General features: G+C 41.7%; 5 protein-coding genes across 5 annotated transcripts; 4 read left to right on the forward strand and 1 right to left on the reverse strand.

Annotated features, from left to right (window-relative positions):
- Positions 1–233: 233 nt before the first annotated feature.
- LOC115023967 (endonuclease domain-containing 1 protein-like) lies at positions 234–2,029 on the forward strand. The gene is made up of 3 exons (XM_029455338.1): positions 234–430; positions 825–1,128; positions 1,409–2,029. Exons 1-3 carry the CDS (start codon positions 234–236, stop codon positions 2,027–2,029), a joined length of 1,122 nt encoding a protein of 373 aa, XP_029311198.1.
- A 1,967-nt stretch (positions 2,030–3,996) lies between these two features.
- Positions 3,997–5,053, forward strand: LOC115023968 (endonuclease domain-containing 1 protein-like). Its single transcript, XM_029455339.1, has 2 exons — positions 3,997–4,287; positions 4,460–5,053. Exons 1-2 carry the CDS (start codon positions 3,997–3,999, stop codon positions 5,051–5,053), a joined length of 885 nt encoding a protein of 294 aa, XP_029311199.1.
- Positions 5,054–6,171: 1,118 nt separating this feature from the next.
- Positions 6,172–7,669, forward strand: LOC115023970 (endonuclease domain-containing 1 protein-like). Its single transcript, XM_029455340.1, has 2 exons — positions 6,172–6,495; positions 6,935–7,669. Exons 1-2 carry the CDS (start codon positions 6,172–6,174, stop codon positions 7,514–7,516), a joined length of 906 nt encoding a protein of 301 aa, XP_029311200.1. The 3' UTR covers positions 7,517–7,669.
- Positions 7,670–8,289: 620 nt separating this feature from the next.
- ufsp1 (UFM1-specific peptidase 1) lies at positions 8,290–9,416 on the reverse strand. Its single transcript, XM_029454966.1, has one exon. The coding sequence runs from the start codon at positions 9,261–9,263 to the stop codon at positions 8,517–8,519; it is 747 nt and encodes a 248-aa protein (XP_029310826.1). The 5' UTR covers positions 9,264–9,416; the 3' UTR covers positions 8,290–8,516.
- A 427-nt stretch (positions 9,417–9,843) lies between these two features.
- LOC115023800 (zona pellucida sperm-binding protein 3-like) lies at positions 9,844–12,738 on the forward strand. The gene is made up of 8 exons (XM_029455056.1): positions 9,844–10,162; positions 10,354–10,481; positions 10,627–10,730; positions 10,857–11,034; positions 11,272–11,389; positions 11,615–11,706; positions 11,824–11,933; positions 12,030–12,738. Exons 1-8 carry the CDS (start codon positions 9,845–9,847, stop codon positions 12,116–12,118), a joined length of 1,137 nt encoding a protein of 378 aa, XP_029310916.1. The 5' UTR covers position 9,844; the 3' UTR covers positions 12,119–12,738.
- The last annotated feature ends 5,731 nt before the right edge of the window (positions 12,739–18,469 follow it).

The raw sequence follows: 18,469 nt of genomic DNA on the forward strand, positions 1-18,469 counted from the left end.
TTAGGATCAGTCATATCCTAAAGGTATGCTACAGGTCACTCAAGGTCTGTCAAACCATGGAAGACTATACACTTAATTTAAAAAGACTGATGAGATGTGTTTTCTATTCCAACCTCACAGAGTAGGCACATGTGGCTGAGCCTCCTTGATTTCCATCCTCAGGCTGTTGCGTGATGAGTGGTAAACACTCCATCTTGTAGGGGAAATACAAGTTGCTGTGATTTATTGGAAACATGAAGGTGAACGGACCCAGCTTGGAATTAATTAGTGCCAGTTGCTCGGTCGTCATCCCACACCTCAAGCTTCAGTTCTCTCGTCAGGCCTTTCTTCCCGTTACTAAAGGCAGTCGTTTGGCCTTGGCAGAGACTAGGACGCTGATAGTACTACGCAAACGCAATGTAGCAGCAAGAGGAACCATCTCTGTACCTGGGTAAATCTATCAACCTTTAAATTCATATTTGGGAGGGAAACTATCTGGTCAGATGTACAGTGTGGGTGTGGACTTGTGAGATAAACTAGAACATGTACAAAGCCTGACAGAAGCCTGTGCAGAGATGCATGGCTGTACCAACTTTGTAGGAGCAGATAAGTCCAACTGTCCAACCAATAGATCCACTCTGAGCTGCCGCTGCTTTGCATAATGAGTCTCTGTCCAACAGTCATTACACTTTACTGGATTATGACGACAACACTAATACAGGATGACATATTAACCAGAACATTCCTCATCACATGGAATTCCTTCATTCATAGGAGGTGTTTGACAGGACATGTCGCACCCACGAGGGAATTACCCCGTTTTGTATTGTTTCCATCTACTGCAGAAGTGTGACGATGCATATGTTCGGCACCTGTGTCCTAAGCTTCTCCCTGCTGATGGCGATCCCCCTGGTGAGTGCCACTGTGTCCAACAGTTTCAAGGACTGCAGCCATTTTTTCTACATGCAGACACCACCTGCAGGAATGAAGGGAGTCAACCTGAGGAGGGTCTGCCAGAGGTATGCAGACAAACTGCGCTACGCCACGTTGTATGACAGCAGTCGCCGCCTCCCCCTCTATTCAGCCTACACCTTTAAGAAGTCTGATGGGAAGAGGAGGATGGACACACCGTGGATGTATGAACCACAGGTAGAGACTAGTGTTTTTTTGTCAGCAATTGCCAACTGGTTGAATGACCTGTCAATCACTCAAACATCCGGTGTCTTATCTTTAAAGGAATAGTTACAGATAAAGGACCTTTGGGGAAAATACGCTTATTTGCAATAATAATCATAACTGGCATTAGATTTGAGAAAGAAGTTTGAACTTTTGGAGTGGAATCGTATTGTAGTCAGAGATTAGATTAGTGGTATTGCATTTTGAGACTTTTTTGCATTGGTTTGTGTGTCTTCATTTATTTTCCCTACAGTTGGTTTCTGATGACGAGGGTGGCAACATGAGAGCACTTCCCCTAACTGAAGACGCCCCCCCTCTGATTGAGGACAGCCAGGCCGTGCTGGAGGACTACACAGATGCTGTAGAATATAAACGAGGCCCACTGAATCCTGACCTGCACCAATCAGAGCCAGATGACAAATCCTCCACATATACTCTCACCAATGTAGTCCCATTAATTACAAACTTCTTGGACGCTTCCTGGAAGCCATACTTAGACATCATCCGCCGCCGCCTCAACAACTTCTGCAATGGCAAATCCTTCATGGTGACAGGGGTCACGGTTTCTGGAGCGACCCTCCAACGAGATAACAGGGACCGCCTGGCAATCCCGAAACACTTATGGTTGGCTTACTGCTGCCCGCAGTTTGACCTTAACTCTCCGTATGAGGTGAGGTTCATGTTCCCTAGTTATGGGGGCTATGCACTGAATGAACAGACTGACCACAGTGTGGTGGAAGTCCCTCTGAAGACTCTGGAACGCTTCCTGAAGAGACAGTCAGACATAGACAGTGAACTGACTATTTTCTACAATGGTTGTGTGTCAGAAAACACCTTGAGGAAGAAGAGAGACCTGCCCAGTGTTTCAGTATGATGGGACTTCTTCAACTGGTTTGTCTTGGATAAAGCCTACCTACTAGGACTAACTCAGATACACTTTAATAGAAGTAGTGTTACGTAGTCCTGAGGGCCATTTCATGACTCCTCCTTTTTTATTTACAGAGTTACACGTTTAGATTAAGATTATTGGTTAGTCTCTATGAGTAGTAGTCTGGCAGAATAGCCCACAGTACATAAGACCAACTAGCACCACCGACTGAAGTGATGTGTAAATGCACATTTAAAAAAGGTGCACACTGGTATCACACTTCCATAATGTTCGGGGATTTACAAGAGACCGATTCTAAAAATAATAATGATGAAAAGAAAAGCAGCAGAGCTGTTCTCCTGACTTTACTGTCAAGTATCAGCAGAATCCCCAGAACTCTAGATCCTACATTTCCCATCATGCAACTGTAATTCATACATTCATGGCATGTGTATTTCAAGGAGAAGAAACTCCACATGTAGGCTGGATCAGATTAGGCATATATTGTATAAACATGGCAGTGCTTAACAAATGAAGCTTCAATATTTAACAAACAGATTATTTTTATAAGACAATACTGTCTATGAGTTCAGCTGTTTGTGGTACTTCTGACATTCTGTGGTTCGGCCTGATTTAGTCATTCTGTTACATTTAACAGGACGATCAGTGAATGCCACCTGTCTTGGACCCCAGCCGTCCACTATGCCATTGACATTGGGGATTGTTGAAAATATGTTGGACATGTTATGGTTCCAGTTTATGAATGAATTACATTAAAAACAGGTTATTACTTTGAACTTTTACTGTGGATATTTTCCTTTCTTCTAACTTTGCTATAGTTGTATTTACTGATTACTGACAATGTTTTAGATCAATCACATGTGTGAACAAATAAAAACGTTCCCCACTAACTAATGTGCTGCCTCCTATTTTGTAGTGCAATCCTTTGTAGTGCGATGTTTTACTAATTAATTTCTCCTGATGTTTTTTACACTTACATTGCCAGTTGTACTTTTTGGTGAGGATTTAAATTAAGATGTATTACCCAAAAACGTTTTATAAACAGCAGGTGAACCTGATGATGAGAACCTTTGGTAGGATAACATATATATATATGTATATCCCCCTATGAGCAATTTACCAGCTGCTACATAATGACTTAACTGAAAAGAATACATTGTTTAATCTTAATAATAAAGTGCTATGTGGGTGCAGCACCAATGCACAGCCTGGATACTGATTATCAGAAAACTCTAGGCTTCTGTATTTGCAAAACACTTCCAGCTCAATAACTTCTGTCAAGGCACAGCAAAGCCTATGTCCACTCAAGATTAAGTTGCCCCTGCTGCACTTCACCATAAAATGTCTCCTATTCTCCTTTGAATTCCTCTCAAGTAAATTAAAATATAGACATATAATTTTCCCCAAACTGTTTGTGATATCAGCATATTCTGTATCTGCCCATCCCAGTGCTCATTGACGCTATATAACATTTATAATGAGTGACATATTCAAATCCATGGTGCTGGTATTTAAACAAACAAACGATAATTCAGCATGACATACATGGTAACCTTTTCAAAACCCTTGGAACTTAATTAGAAATGTATAAAGTTTGTGCATTCGAGGTATCGCTCTGCGCAGGCGTGCGTAGATTTGACACATTTAAGAAGAAGAGGTAAGGTGACCTTTTCTACCTTCTTAAACACTAATGAGAAAAAAATGGCTGATATCTTCGCTATTGGCTGTCTACTGTAGCTGCTCCTCTCGCTGGGGGAGGACCTGCTGAGGTGTAAAACGTGTATTGTTTTGCATATTGAGTGAGAGAGCAGATTGTAAAACCTGTGTTAGGTCTTTAATGACCTCCATGGACGGCTATAGAGACACCTTCGATCATTTGTTGCAGCTCATAGAAACTTACTTGAACTAAATTTCACAGCTTTCATCGGAGTGACATCAAAGCCCTCCCTACGATGGCTTATTGGGCGCAGACTATCCTGCTCGTCAACATAATAACATCAGCGGCAAGAGGGAGAGTGGGAAAAGAGCCTTCTACAGAGTGCAGAAAATTCCTTTACATGGGAACACCACCGACTGTGCTGGAGCACCCGTCGCTCCAGTTCATTTGCCAGCATTACAACAAGAGGCCACGCTACATGACGCTGTACAACACCGTGGACCATGTGCCGGTGTACTCTGCGTACACTTTCAAACGCTCAGACGGGGAGAACTGTGTGGGTGTCCCATGGATGTATGAACCGCAGGTAAGGAAAAACATGTCGCACATGAGGTGCTAAGAAAGTCTTTTAACATCAACAGCACGCTAGAAGTTTCCCAAATTCAAAAACAAAGCTCATGCAGATGTTATGTGTTATGCGTGTGCACATTCAACTGTCCTCATCCTCTCACTTGCACTGCCTCTGTCTGCCCACACAGCTGTCCACATACTCTGGTACAGATGAGATGCAGCCCTTCCCACGTGGTTACATGCACATGAATTTCCAAGATGCCCAAGCTGTTCTGGATGATTATGCAAACGCCATCCTCTATGAGCGTGGCACCCTCAACCCAGAAGAGCATCAGAACGAACCTGATGACAAGGCCTCCACCTACACCCTCACCAATGCCGTGCCCATGGCGCCCGACTTCAACAACAGAATCTGGAACCAACAGGAGAGCATCATCCGCAAACGGCTTAACAATTACTGCCATGGAACATCTTACATAGTCACAGGTATCACCACCTCTGGGAAGATGATCCGCCGGGAAAACATCAACCGCGTAGCAGTGCCCACATACATGTGGTCCGCTTATTGCTGTGTTGACTACGACAACAACGCACCTTACAGTGAGCGCTACAAGTTCCCATCTTTTGCACATTATGGCCGAAATGAGGAGGAGAACAACGAGGTGGTGGAAGTCTCAGTCAAGGACCTGAAGAAGTTCCTCAAGAAGACGACCTTTTTCGAAAAGAACTTTCAGATCTTTGTAGATGACTGTGTCCCACAAGGGTCCAGTAAAATGATATAGTCAAATATTTAGGTCATGTTCTGTTTCTTCTTCTTCAATAGGCCCTTTTTTGACTTGTCATACTAAGAAAAGCACAGGTGTAACATAAAGGAATGTTCTGTGTCCCAGTAAGCCATGACAGGGTGACAGTCTGCACAATACCAAGAGCCTGAAACTGACGCAGCTATATGGTATTCAGCCATGATTCATTCTATGATTTAAACCCATTAGTCCTTTGTCTACTGAATTGTTGCTCAGTGCTTTTACTGTATTTACTTGATTTAGAAATAACTGGACCTCAGTCTCACTGAAAATATAACAAAAATGTACTTGCTTTGTCTAATTTGCTGTAATAAACCTTTGCAAACTGTAATTAAAATTTCTTGGAAGCTTTATTTTGACACATTCAAGAACATCTGTGATATTTAAATAGCTTCTCAAGTCTTTTTTCCTACATGAACCAATACTATAATACACCACCCGCATTATAACTAAACTACAAATAAGGTCACTGCTTTCGTATTCCTTATGACATTTACTACAGACTTTAGATCATTGGTATTCCTACTGGCTGAAGAGGCTGGGTTTAGAGGTCACAGCTGAAACTGAAGCTGCTTTGCAATTGTGTAAAGAGACTGTAGAGTAAAGCCAGGGGATCTGATCTCCTTTTCTTCTCGGAAAACACAGATTGACATTGCAATACATTCAGTTTCTTCCTGTTTTTTACTTTTGATCTCACTCTGTTACCGTGTGTCGCAACACACAAACAAAGTAACTCACTAAAGCTCTTAGTGCACAACTTGAAGGAAGTATCAGGTCTGCATCTTTTATTCCTCTGCAGTTCTCAGTAATAAAATTCTCTCCATGATTGATAACATTCACTGCTTTTGAATTACTGCTACGATGGTTGTGGAATTTTGAAAATATGCAAAAGACTTTACAATGGGAGACCTGTTTGCTTGGAGTACAGAGGGGAGGAGAGGAGAGGAAATGTTGACAGAGCTGGGACAGAGGCTGTACTCGTCAGACAATAGTGAATTTGCAGCAGAGCGTTACAGGTGATAGATACATTAGAGCAGACGAAGAGAGGACTAAAGGGACATAGAGGTTGCATGATTGAGGGAAAGAAAGGTTCCGTGATGATACCTACATCAGAGAACTGTGCCTTACCTCTGGCAGCTGTGGCGGCCGTGCTGACCTGCGTGTTGCTCCAGGAGGCCCAGGCAGGGGTTGTGGAGGACTTCGACAATGTGGAGCGCTGTAAGGACTCTCTCTACATGGGCACTCCACCTAGAGGCTACCTGAGCAACTCCTTAACGAAGATCTGCCAGAGGTACGAGAATAGACCGCACTTTGTCACCCTGTACGATCACCAAAAACACATTCCAATCTATTCCGCCTACACCTTCAAGAAGTCTGATGGGGAGAAGAGGGTGGACTTCCCGTGGATGTTTGAGCCCCAGGTGAGTGTTCTTTCAAGCAAAGCTTTAGATTTACTATAAGTCAGAGTTTTAATCCATTGTATTAAAGGTTGTTTGTGCATGTACATACAATATACTATATATATTCTATTGTAACGTATCATGGTTAATAACATATGTAACTGTCTATGTATTTATCAAGAATGGCATTATGTCTAAAGACACAGAAAACAAATACACCTAACTAGCGAGAGCTAGCTACTAGCTGGCTACTATAGCAAACTAAGCTTGAGATAAGCTACTTTATTGGCTATTAACGGTATTTCAATGAGATAGTGCTGCCTTGACCATATATGCTCTGGTACGTAGTTATGCAAATGTCTCACTTGCAAATGTTTTTGTGAATAACTTTTCAGAAGTAATGAAATAGTCAACTACATTTTCAGCACTACTGCGCCTCTTCTTATCTCTCTCTCTGTAGCTGGCCTCAGGAAAGAGCAGCAGTAACATGGAGCCCTTCCCCCAATCTGTAAGCATGCATATGAACTTCGAGGACACCCAGGCGGTCCTCGAGGACTACGCTGATGTGGTTCAGTACGAACGTGGCCAGCTAAATCCTGATGAGCACCAGGCTGACCCTTTGGACAAAGCCTCCACCTACAGCTTGACGAATGTGGTACCCCAGTTCAGGGAGTTCAACATGGGTCCCTGGACGGAGCACCAGGACCTCGTCCGCAAACGTCTCAACAACTACTGCCGTGGCAAAGCCTATGTGGTCACCGGGGTCACCACCTCCGGGCACACGATCCGTCGCAACAACCAGGACCGCGTGGCTGTACCGGAGTACATGTGGTCAGCCTACTGCTGCATCAATTTTGACCAAAATGCACCATACTCTGTGCGCTATAAGTTCCCCGTGTTTGCAGCTTACGGGCTGAATGATCGTGTCAACAACCACATGGTGGAAGTTCCTCTCAAGAACCTGGAGAAGTTTCTCAAGGGGAGGATGGATGTGGATAAGAACTTCCAGATTTTCTATAGTGACTGTGTGCAAGATAACTGAGATAAAGTGGGTGTGATATCAGATATAATTCAAGTTTAAAGTGTGTTCAAAATGTACTTTTCCAATGCGGAAAGGTTTTTGGTTTCTTGAAGCTCAAAATGTACCTGGAACTAATATGTGTTGTCAAGTCATATTGTATAATGTATGCAATAAAATGGGGAATTGATATTAAGTCCAAATGTCTCGTTATTTCCATGATCGATTACTGTGCAGAATATATTCTCGATTCATCGTTTAGTCTGTAAAATGTCAAGAAAAATCTCCATCACAATAATCCTGGAAACCAAATGTGACACGCTTGTTTTGTCAGACCAAAAAGTTTAAAGTTTAAAAAGTATACAATTCACCATCACACATAAGACAAAGAAAAGCAGCCAATCTTCATAATTAAGAAGGTGGAACCAAAGAATATTTAGCATATCTGGTTGAAAAATGACTCAATGACTCAAAAGTCCAATAAAATCAAAATATCTGCAATTCCAAAGGTACATTCATGATCTTGTAAATATTATTCACGTATAGTACAACAACAATCATGTCCTATCTAAATATCTCATATCTAAATCCTAATCCAGATTTAAGGATGATTGCCCTTAGTTTGCGTGTTCACACAATAGAAATAATTCGAAAATGAATACATTAAAATAATGAGTTTGACATTTTTTACTCCTGAAAAGTGCTCTATAAATAAAAATGTATTATTAAAATGAACACAAACCAAAGCATTTACTTTTGAAACATTGAGGGAAATAACGAATGTATGTCCAAGAAGATTTGAGATTCAACACAACTTTAATTGAGAGATGAAGATATTGATCATCAAGTTGTATCATTAGTTTGTTCTTCAAATACGTTGTAAATATGCATTTCGTCCACCAGGTGGCACTACTGCTCATTTTAAATAATAAATGCTCAAAATGCAGTACAGTCTGTCCTAATAAGTCACTTTCAATGGTCCATCCTCACAAATAACAATTCATTTGTATGTCTGTCGCTTAGTTTATATTCCTTTGTTGGCAGTCTGAGGCATACACAGATTATAAAATGAAGACTGATCCAGAGATGACACTCTTTTCCACGCCACCCACCCCCGACTCTGCAGCGCTATTTTCTCCAGCTGACAGCCATAGTAGTGAGGATCAACGACTAGCAAGTAGCTCCCCGTGTCCCCAGTGCACACCCCTAATATCCCCTTAGAAGAGTTGTCCCTGTCTCCTCCCATCATGACCGGAGATCCATGTTTCTCAAAGTGTTGATGAAGCTCTTCCACTGCAACATGCTCCAGCTCTGCCCCTCCACTTCTAACATGTACCAACCTACAGGAGACATCATAGAAATAGTCAAGAATCAAGGAGGCTTCAAATGTTCCTATCCACTCCCTGGAGTACGAGAACGAGCCTGGTTTGTCCTCCATGGTGACCAATGCTTGCTGGATTTCTGGGAGGCTTGGTGGAGGTTTGTGTGTGTCCTTAGGAAAGCAGTTATGACAAAGCCAGGAAGCCATTGTCTGAATGGTGCGATAGCCACATCCCCAGCCTCTGTCATCTTGTCCATCACAGCCATAATGAAAGTAGAGATAGTCTCCTTTTATCAGAGAACATTTCACAGGATCTGTAAATGGATTAGGAAGACCGGTGTGGACACTCATAGATAATAATTTGGTCTTCTTCATAATATTCCCCTCTTCAACTCCTCCTCCTCCCCAGTCAATCCCCTCAGCTTTCGCCGCCACATCCTTTTCATCCATTTTTACAGTTTGTCTCTCCCGAGTAGCCTACACTTTTAACGTAGTGCATTTGAATTCAAAATGTTAACAGCTAATCATAACATGGGCTATTCATCCGGAAGTCGTCTGGTGTAACTGCAATCACTGTCCCATCCCTGCACTTGCGATAATACTTGTTCCGCCTTAGAATTGTTCCCACTGACGATGATGCCTTCAGGAGCTTTTTGTCAGCTCAGTTTCATTCATACGAATATAACTTGTCGTTTGAAAGTGAATTTATTTTGGAACATCAATGCAATTTTTTTTTTTGTATAGAAAGGAAGTCTGAATTAGTTTAGGAAACAAAGTGGAATAAAGTTTCAGAAAATGCGCACCGGCCAATTTAGCTTTATATGTCGGTATTTTTTAATAAGGTCATCGTAAAGAAAAATCTCCTTGTTTCAAGTTGTAACATAACATATTGTTTTTTTAGCAGTCTTTGAAGGTAGCTCTTTCAAGTGCACGCGAGCTCAAACTGGGGCGTACACACCTGAGTGTAATTAACTCTAATTAATAAATATGCTTGCTTGTTTTTTCTTTTTTTTTTAAAGAAGAAGAAAGAAATGGCGACCCCGGTCAAATATACAAGACTCGTCTCTTTATTAATGATTTTGCTGTATATGTGCGGTGTTTACTTGGCTGATAAAAGTGATGTAGGAACTCGCAAAAGCGTCGGATTTGAAATAAAATGCGGAGAAGTCGAAATGAGAATTACCGTAAAGCGACAGTTTTTTGAGGAGAAACGTATTTCGTTCAAACCAGAGAATCTTAGACTTGGAGCAAATTCAACAAAGCAAAGGTGCCGCGGAGCTAAAGGGCCGGCGTCTGACTCTGATATGGTCATCTCTGCAGGGCTACAAGAGTGTGGGACTGAGTCCAGTGTAAGATAAGGGGGTAGGGTATGATGAGAGGAAACGTTAGACTGTAAAAATGTTCCTCTTGAACACAGAGAGAGGGAGAAACACACACATTCAAAAATATGTCAGACATGATAAGTTAAATATTGAAGCACAAATTGATCCAAGGTATTTGTCACTTATGGTTTCATGCATTTCTTTATGCTACTATCCAGGTTCATGGTGACTGGCTTGTGTATTCCAACCAGCTGGTACTGTTTCCTGCTGTGGTTCCTGCCTCTACACACAGTGTGATAGTTAGAGGAGTAACTACTGTCATACCTGTTGAGTGCCATTATAAGAGGTAAGGAAGAGGCCATATTAGTGTATGAATCCTTGTGTTTACAAACCGAGTACACACTTTCCTTGGTTCAAGTCAAGAGTTGCAGTTAATCGTCATCAACACTTTGTAATTGTATAAACAGTGCCTTATCTTTGTGTGAGCACAGAAAACAGACAGTGAATGGAAAACCATTAACTCCAACCTGGCAACCCATGACATCCACTATCAGTGTCTTTGGCCTTCTGCACTTTGCCCTTCGCACCATGACAGGTGAAACCATCTCATTGAATCTCTAGACTGTGTTAGTGGAAGATGTGTCTATACACTAGTAAGTGGCAACATCTGGAATCTATTGACAATTGTTACTGCAAAAAAAATCTGTTTCTTTTACTGCAGATGGCTGTACCTCTGTACATAGTGCCTCAGTGTATCAGCAGGGGGAAGCAGTGTTTTTGGAGGCCAGCGTGGAGGCCCCGCTGCACCCTCCTCTCACTCTATATGTCGACTCCTGTATCGCCACGCTAAAGTCGGACCCCCTCTCCTTGCCAAGCTACAAGTTTATCACTAAGCATGGGTCAATCTTTCCTTCTGACTAAAACAAATTACACTCTGTGGATAGTTCAGTACACAACTAAACACAAGAAAACAGTTATTCTGTTTAGCACAGTGCTCAATCCAGGACTCAAATGTAAGATTCAATCGATTTGAATGGATAATCGGAGCCAATTACTGTCATCTTTCAAAATTAGGTGGGTGTAAATTTGATGCCAGTTATGGAATCATTTTGGTAAGTGTTGCTCCTCTATTACAGATGTCTTATGGACAGTGTCTTGCCGGGTTCTTCATCTAAATTCCTCCCTAGGGAGCAAGATAACAGACTATGCTTCAGCGTCCAAGCCTTTCACTTCCACCAGGAGTCTGGGGAACAGGTAACACCGGACAGTATGATTTGTTACTTTCTCTCATTGGAGTGATAATTTTAGCATAATTGGTGCTATTTTTTTTTTTATTATTGTGTTTAATTTATTCCTATTGCATGTACAGCTTGTCAAGAATGTAACATTTTCAAGTGATTAGGCCTCAAGATATGCATGATATTGTTGAAGTGAATCCTGGATCAAATGCACTTTATTTATTTGACTTTCTTCTTCCAGATGTTCATCAGCTGCCACATCAGAGCCACTCTGAAACAGAACTCACAGAGCCACCTTGATAAGGCCTGCTTCTTCCATAGGCCCACATTCAGGTTAGGCTGCAAAGCTGTTGGCGACCTTCAGTTGCTAAATGAACGCCATGAGGTGTATTTCATTATCTGGGGCATCACAGCTGAGGTGTTTTGTCAGGCTGTTTCTCTGTCATGCAGCTGGCGTGCCACAGAGGGAGACGATGCTGTATGTGGATGCTGTGACTCTGACGACTGCTTTAGACGGACTGGAGAGGAGAACACTGACCTCACAACTCAACTACATACAGGTTTCTCTTTTACAAACAAATGCAATTGACCCAATTTATTACAATACAAATACATGGTCACTAAGCCAGGTGTGTGTGCGTGTGTGTTTTTGACAGAAAAGAAGCATGAGGTGGACACTGCAGTTGGGCCACTTCACACCCTGCCGCGCTCCCATTGGACAGGCCGTCTGTCAGTGAATCACTAAAGAGGAACTTTCGACACCAAATCCAGGGGAGTTGGGGGACTGGGACAATAAAGAATCCATCACATATTTTTTTCTCATGACTCATCATAAAAGTTGAAATGTGGATGTTATTTCTTGGCTCTTCTGATTTTATTTTATTTTTATAAAACATATATTTTATTTTTTCTGATAACTTTGAACCCTGGAGGCCTCTTGCAGAAGTGTTTTACTATACCCATCACAAAAGCTCCCCCATACCCTCCTGCCTACAGACAGAACATGTTAGCAGAAGAGATGAGGATGATTATGTCTCTCTCTGGCAAAAGGTGGACAGTAGCAGTAAAATGATACTTAATTTTGTTTGTGCAAACTCTATTTATTCCAACTACAGTACCACGCTGAGACCATCTGAATTCTGTGTGCGTACTTTGAGGAAGTTGCACCTCGTAACAACACAGACCAATTTTCACAGAGATGGTTTAATTTGAATGAATTTATGAATGATATGTTGATGTTGTACAGTAGGGTCTTGAACCTACTTTTCTTTAGTTATCTCAATATTTTAAAAACATTTGAGCAGACAGAAATCCTGTTTATAAACGTGCGTCTCATCTGAGACAGACCAGGTATTTTCATTATGACTGAAGAATGGATAGATTTCCAGCCATGCAAATTGACAGCCACGAAAACAAACCCATGAGGACTTTCCACAAAGAGGCCGAAGAACTACAATGGAACCTAAAATATCTCGGAGGCAACAAGCGCACTAGAATAAACAGACATTTGAGCAAGAATGGGACAGATACGCAGCCACGCACCGCATGTGCTCAACATCTCCTGTCTGCAGTCGAAACACTTCTCTAGTCCCGTGAGAGGAAACCTGACAGACCAAATGGGAAAGATTTCATGGGACTGGTCTGTATCCCTAACAAATATGCCACTGTATTAACAATTCAATTCAATAGATCTTTTCAGGATCTATATGCTGGTCTTTCCCCCATCCAAAACATTGCTCCTCAGATCAGCATTGTGTGAATGGAATAGTTGAAACTGAACATTTACATGAATTTATGAGATTAGGCTTTGTTGTTTTATTATTTAATTTATTTGTAACAGTTGACAGTATATTTAGGGGGTTATATGCATAGAAATACAAAGTACGGATCAAATAGGAAACTTGTGTTTTTGATTATGCACAACACTCAGAAAAATGTAATTTATTGCATATAACTTAAGTTTATCCCACATACTTCAAATGGTGTTTGGTTCCGTTTTAGATTAATGGTGTGCATCTAATTTGAAGTGTTGGTTATAACGTGACAGGCCTGACACAGAGCTTTGCATGCTGATAAAACCAGGTTTATCAATTCTAATTTTAGCCACCCCGATTTAGTTGACAGCTGTGACTCCCATGAGTGGCCAATTGAAATGTTATTGATAAATAGTTGATCATAACTAAGGGCATTGGGAAACTCACACATATACAGGTTTGTAAAGTCTGCTGTGTTGCTCAGAGAAGCAACTGTCTCAGCCCTAGTATTTATATGCATATTCAAAGGATCAGGTCTCAGACGTGCGAATTCACTAGACTCCAATATCAGACGTGCTAATTCACTAGACTGAGAGACTGTTCTTAGAAAGAGCAGTTCACCTCCTGTCCCCTGCTGTGCTTAACACTCCGTTGTTCCTCCTGTCTCCTGTCTCCTGCTGTGCTTTACAATCAGTATTACCTGTATTTTCCTATCAGCATGGCACATGAGATAATGTTTGATGTTTCCCTTAGCTGGAGCCTCTCAACACAGACAGGGAACAGTTCCAACACGAAGGTTCTCTCAGATTGTCTAGGTCCTTTCTTTATTTATGTGAAAAGCCAGTTGTGCACGGGAGAGACTAATGGCCTCCGCTGCTTTACTATCCCTTACAAACTGCTCCAGTGTGCAAGAAAGATCTCGACCTGACCATGCTACAAGGACGTCAAACTGTGAACCCTGTGTGAACTATGTGAACCCATTCATGTCATCAGGAGCAGCAGTTGACGTTAGCGCTCATCTTCGACAAGATGCAAACAGCTTTGACTTTAAATAGGGCTGGAATGTTTCGCAACTTCTGGCGCATTGTTTACGCTCAGAAAAGGCAACCCCGTTCCCTTGAAATTACTTTAATATACTAACAACAAATCTGTATCTATCTGCAAAACATTAACTGACCACACATTTAATTCCAAGATCAGAGTCCTGGTTAAATATTGAAACAGTTACATGTGACTTGATTTCGCAACAATGAGGCGAAAGAAAGTAGCAGCAAGATAATGACCAAAACAGAGTACGCAGGCAGACAGGATTAGTTCAGTAATTTATTGCCACAGAAGGTATAAATAGGCCAGATTAGGCCGGCAGGTAACGGGCTCAAAATAGATGACAGAAAACCACATTGCATTTCTGAGGAACAAAAAGATCTGGACTGGTATATAGAGAGAGGCTAATGAGGGAATGAGGTGCAGGTGTGGAGATGGGTGGGGCAGTCAGGTGACGGGGGAAAGGCGGGAAAGTCCAATGGCAACTGGTGGATGGATGGAAAATTACATTGAAGGGGTCTGGGGGCGGGGGATAGGGAATGTGGCTGGAGAGAAGTGACAGTCATACATTTTTATGTAGCAGCGATGGAAAAAAGATGCCTTTCCTCTCACACATGACACTTGAAAGTCACAATCATTGCCATGATTAACAAGTCTTACATGGCGACCAGGTTAATGCACGTGGCCCCAACATATTGCGTTGCTTGTACTGCGATCACTTGCCTCTTAGGTGTGTGTTGGGCAGCACCAGCTTCTTGCTTCAAAAGTGGTCCACAGCGTCACTTTTCTGGGCAGAAGACTCATCAATTTTCTAGAGCGTCTGAGATCATGCACATTCCTACAAACACAAATATTCTAAATACTCAAATGTAGGGGAGAGACGTATAGTTATATAATTATTGTAACAGGAAGCGTCAGGCTTTTTAATAATGTGTATTGATTGAACATGACCACAGAATAACACCAGGACTCTCAGATTAATCAGAATCTATTGCACTAAATAGATGTGTGCACACTCAAGAGATTAGTAAATGCAGTAAGAGAAAACCACAAGATTAGTTAGATAAAAACAAACAAATGGCATTTTAGTTTGATGCAAAACAAGACATGGTTGCATTTGATTAAACAGTATTCCGTTTCATTTTGGTGCAAATCGAGAAAAGGTACAAGTAAAAGCATGGCACAAGAGAAGCCAGAATAATGTGTTAATGTTGGCTGTATATATACTGGAGTAAATCAGTTTATGACTCAAAGTTAAACAATTCTTCTATTGTCCATCAGGCTTTTATTGCCAGAAAGTTGAACATGACCAATGAAATAACACAATGCATTTGAATGTGTTGAGGCTATTTAGTATTTTCCATGTGTTTTTAAATAAATGTTGTTCAAATTTGAAAGAATAACTCTTTTTTCATTACTTACCATTAAGGTACAGTGTTGCCTCAAGGCAACGTACCCCAAAAAAGACCCCCCCCAAAATGATTTCTTGGAAATGTCTTTAGATTATGTTTATTTGGTCTATTCTATGACAAAAACACTCCAAACTGTTTTCCCCCAACTGGCATCATCATGCATACCATAGAGGGTTCATTTAACTTTTGTTGCACCTTAGCTTTTGCTCTGGCAAAAATAATTAAGCGATTCTTTGGTTGATGACTAAATACTTCCGGTCAGCCTCTGGTGTACAGGTGTTAACCATCATACCTACGAAAGACTGGCATGTTGGCAATAGCGTGTAGCTCAAAGCAAAGCTGTGTCAATTCTGTACTCTTCTTGTACTGACTCACATGAACACACACACACACACACACACACACACACACACACACACACTTCAGCGGCGAGCGTGGGCACTGTGTTATTGGCCACTAAGTAGCGCCACTGGAGTATTTAGGGGGTTAAATGCTTCACTCATCGGCTACATGCCAGAATTTGGGCAGGGAGCAACTCCAATGATGAGATTACTGTCCAGGAATGTTTCCTCACTTGTGGCCACCACCATGGAATCACAATATGTTCAACCAAGGGATAAGATTCTTGTCACCAAGCTGAAACAATAACTTCCGACCTCGTCAGTGTCCGTCTCGACTCCTGTCTTGGCTCCTGTGTCCCTCACAGACAGTCCCCCACCATTCTTTTATGTCAGCTTCCTGTCTTGTGTCGCGCCAGGAGTAGACCTAGCTGGCTGCGAGCCCAAAACCTGGATGAGAAAGTGAAAAACACACACACACGAAAACAGATGGGCACTTTCAATGCCTTCTATATATTACATTAAAGCCTGTTTCTCCTCTGGCAGTCAGGGGGAAAGTATTCGGTACATCGCCAACTTTACATTATCCCATCTCTTTTAAATCATCCTAAATTCAATAACTGTGTCCCACTCCAACCAAGGAGTCAGTGTGACTGGATTCCCCTGCCCCCGCATTGACACACATTCCTCACCTCCCACCCCAATCCCCTGTCCTGATAACGAAGCATGTCCAACAGCACGTACCTAGTCTCCCTCTCATGTTAGCTCAGACATAAGTAAACAGCCCTTTGAGCAAACAGTGCAACAATCTCTCGACATTTTCCTCAGCTTAGCACAGCGGTGACTCTGTAGTTTTAAAGCTGACTCATAAGAAGAGGTAATATGTAAACCTATAAAACAATGTCTATCAATTATGAGTAGAACATTTTAGACGTTAACATTTAAATACCTGAAAAACAATTGAAATTAAAATGTAATTAATCCTCAGTGCATCACATTTGGCATCAGAATTTTAAGAGAAACAAGGTAAAAATACAGATTAAAGATTTTCTTCCCCCTTGGTTACAAGGTAACATCACACAGATCAATTAATTCAACGTTTATTGTTGATATAGACTTCAGACACAACACAATATTGTTGTTGTTCTTTTTGCAATTCTAATTTTTGTTTAGTCATTTTCTATATTTTACCCTCACCATTTTATTCAAGTGCAAACATGAGTCCGAGTGCATGTGAGCGTGCTGCATATGCACTTTACATAGGCTCATGAAGTAGTAATCGTGTGAGCTTGCTAACTCTTATCAGCGTTTCCAACTATTTGTGAGTCACTTGACAGTGCATGTCTGCTCCTGATAATGCATGTGCAAACATACTTCTGTCAGATGGAAAAGCCTCATGTATACCCTGGAGAAACCCCCTCCTCTCTGACACACATAAAGAACGTTTCCTTTACTCTGGTTCCAAAGAAGCCGTCGAGGGTGAGAACATGGGACATAAACACGCCTGCGTTAAGTCAGCACTGAACTGATGAAAAGCCTTAATTGGATATTTATAAAATTGACGCTGGATGAACTCCAACATTTGTGCTGTACGTCGACTGATGTTGAATAGCCTGCGTATTCCTGTAGCATATATTTTATGTTGATGGTACAGACGAGTCATTGCTACTCTTTTTTGCTACTGCGATACAGATACAGTCCTGAACTTTACAGGCGTGTAGTTCAGATCATAATCAAGGACAAGTCAGAAGATGTGTACGGTCCGACCAAGGGCACTGGAAGTAGTGGGTCACTTTACGCCCCTGGCCCGAATTGGCGTTGCGGCTGGTGTGATCCCATCGCAAGATGGTCTCCAGTTTAAAATGTATTTTGGATAAAAGTCTGCAAACAGCATTTTTTATATAATTTCTGTTTGAATGACACATTTCTCAAAAGGCACCGATATCGTTCCGATGAGAGAGTAATGTTCACGATCAGCACTTTCATCAGTTGAAAAGTTATTGATATCAAGAGCCTAACATCATGTGGAAACGTATTGTTGTTAAGAAAGAAGTTGGCGATTCTCCCAGTTACTTCAACACAGTTGAACTATTATTAGAGCCAGTGAAGTGGCCATCAGGCCAGGCATCCACCTGATCTTGTCAGAGGATATTTCAAAGTATCCAGACTTTATTTCCTCTTAAAGATTGGCCAATGGGACATTTCAGCTCGTCTGCCAATATACTGTATATCAAGCACGATGGATCCATCTCTCAGCCTCGTCATCCAGGGCATCGGCTGGGGCTATAAAAGCCTCGTCTGTCTGTTTGATGCGGCCCTCCTCATCCTCTGTGTGTAGATAATACACAGAACCGTAGGCCTGCTCCGAAGCATCACAGAAAATGTGGATCAATCTGTGTCTAGGGCTGCACAGCACTGTGGCAGTGTGACACTTGGCAAGGTCAAGCTCTCTCAGTTGATCTTTTTGGCCTCGTCAGTTGACGGTACGCTGTGGAGACGATTATCCACAAAGAAGTTACTGACTACTATGAATCTCTGTGTTTGTGTG

This window comes from Cottoperca gobio, chromosome 18, assembly GCF_900634415.1.
Source record: "Cottoperca gobio chromosome 18, fCotGob3.1, whole genome shotgun sequence".
In the NCBI taxonomy this organism is placed as follows: Eukaryota; Metazoa; Chordata; class Actinopteri; order Perciformes; family Bovichtidae; genus Cottoperca; species Cottoperca gobio.

Bases quoted from the DNA above. Each gene is read 5' to 3' on its own strand.
- LOC115023800 (XM_029455056.1), top strand. From the start codon at position 9,845: ATGGCGACCCCGGTCAAATATACAAGACTCGTCTCTTTATTAATGATT. The intron at 11,390-11,614 runs GTAACACCGGAC...TTCTTCTTCCAG, and splicing joins ACCAGGAGTCTGGGGAACAG to ATGTTCATCAGCTGCCACAT. The intron at 11,707-11,823 runs GTTAGGCTGCAA...TCTGTCATGCAG, and splicing joins TTCCATAGGCCCACATTCAG to CTGGCGTGCCACAGAGGGAG.
- LOC115023967 (XM_029455338.1), top strand. From the start codon at position 234: ATGAAGGTGAACGGACCCAGCTTGGAATTAATTAGTGCCAGTTGCTCG. The intron at 431-824 runs GTAAATCTATCA...CATCTACTGCAG, and splicing joins GGAACCATCTCTGTACCTGG to AAGTGTGACGATGCATATGT. The intron at 1,129-1,408 runs GTAGAGACTAGT...TTTTCCCTACAG, and splicing joins CGTGGATGTATGAACCACAG to TTGGTTTCTGATGACGAGGG.
- LOC115023970 (XM_029455340.1), top strand. From the start codon at position 6,172: ATGATACCTACATCAGAGAACTGTGCCTTACCTCTGGCAGCTGTGGCG. The intron at 6,496-6,934 runs GTGAGTGTTCTT...CTCTCTCTGTAG, and splicing joins CGTGGATGTTTGAGCCCCAG to CTGGCCTCAGGAAAGAGCAG.
- ufsp1 (XM_029454966.1), bottom strand. From the start codon at position 9,263: ATGGATGAAAAGGATGTGGCGGCGAAAGCTGAGGGGATTGACTGGGGA.
- LOC115023968 (XM_029455339.1), top strand. From the start codon at position 3,997: ATGGCTTATTGGGCGCAGACTATCCTGCTCGTCAACATAATAACATCA. The intron at 4,288-4,459 runs GTAAGGAAAAAC...CTGCCCACACAG, and splicing joins CATGGATGTATGAACCGCAG to CTGTCCACATACTCTGGTAC.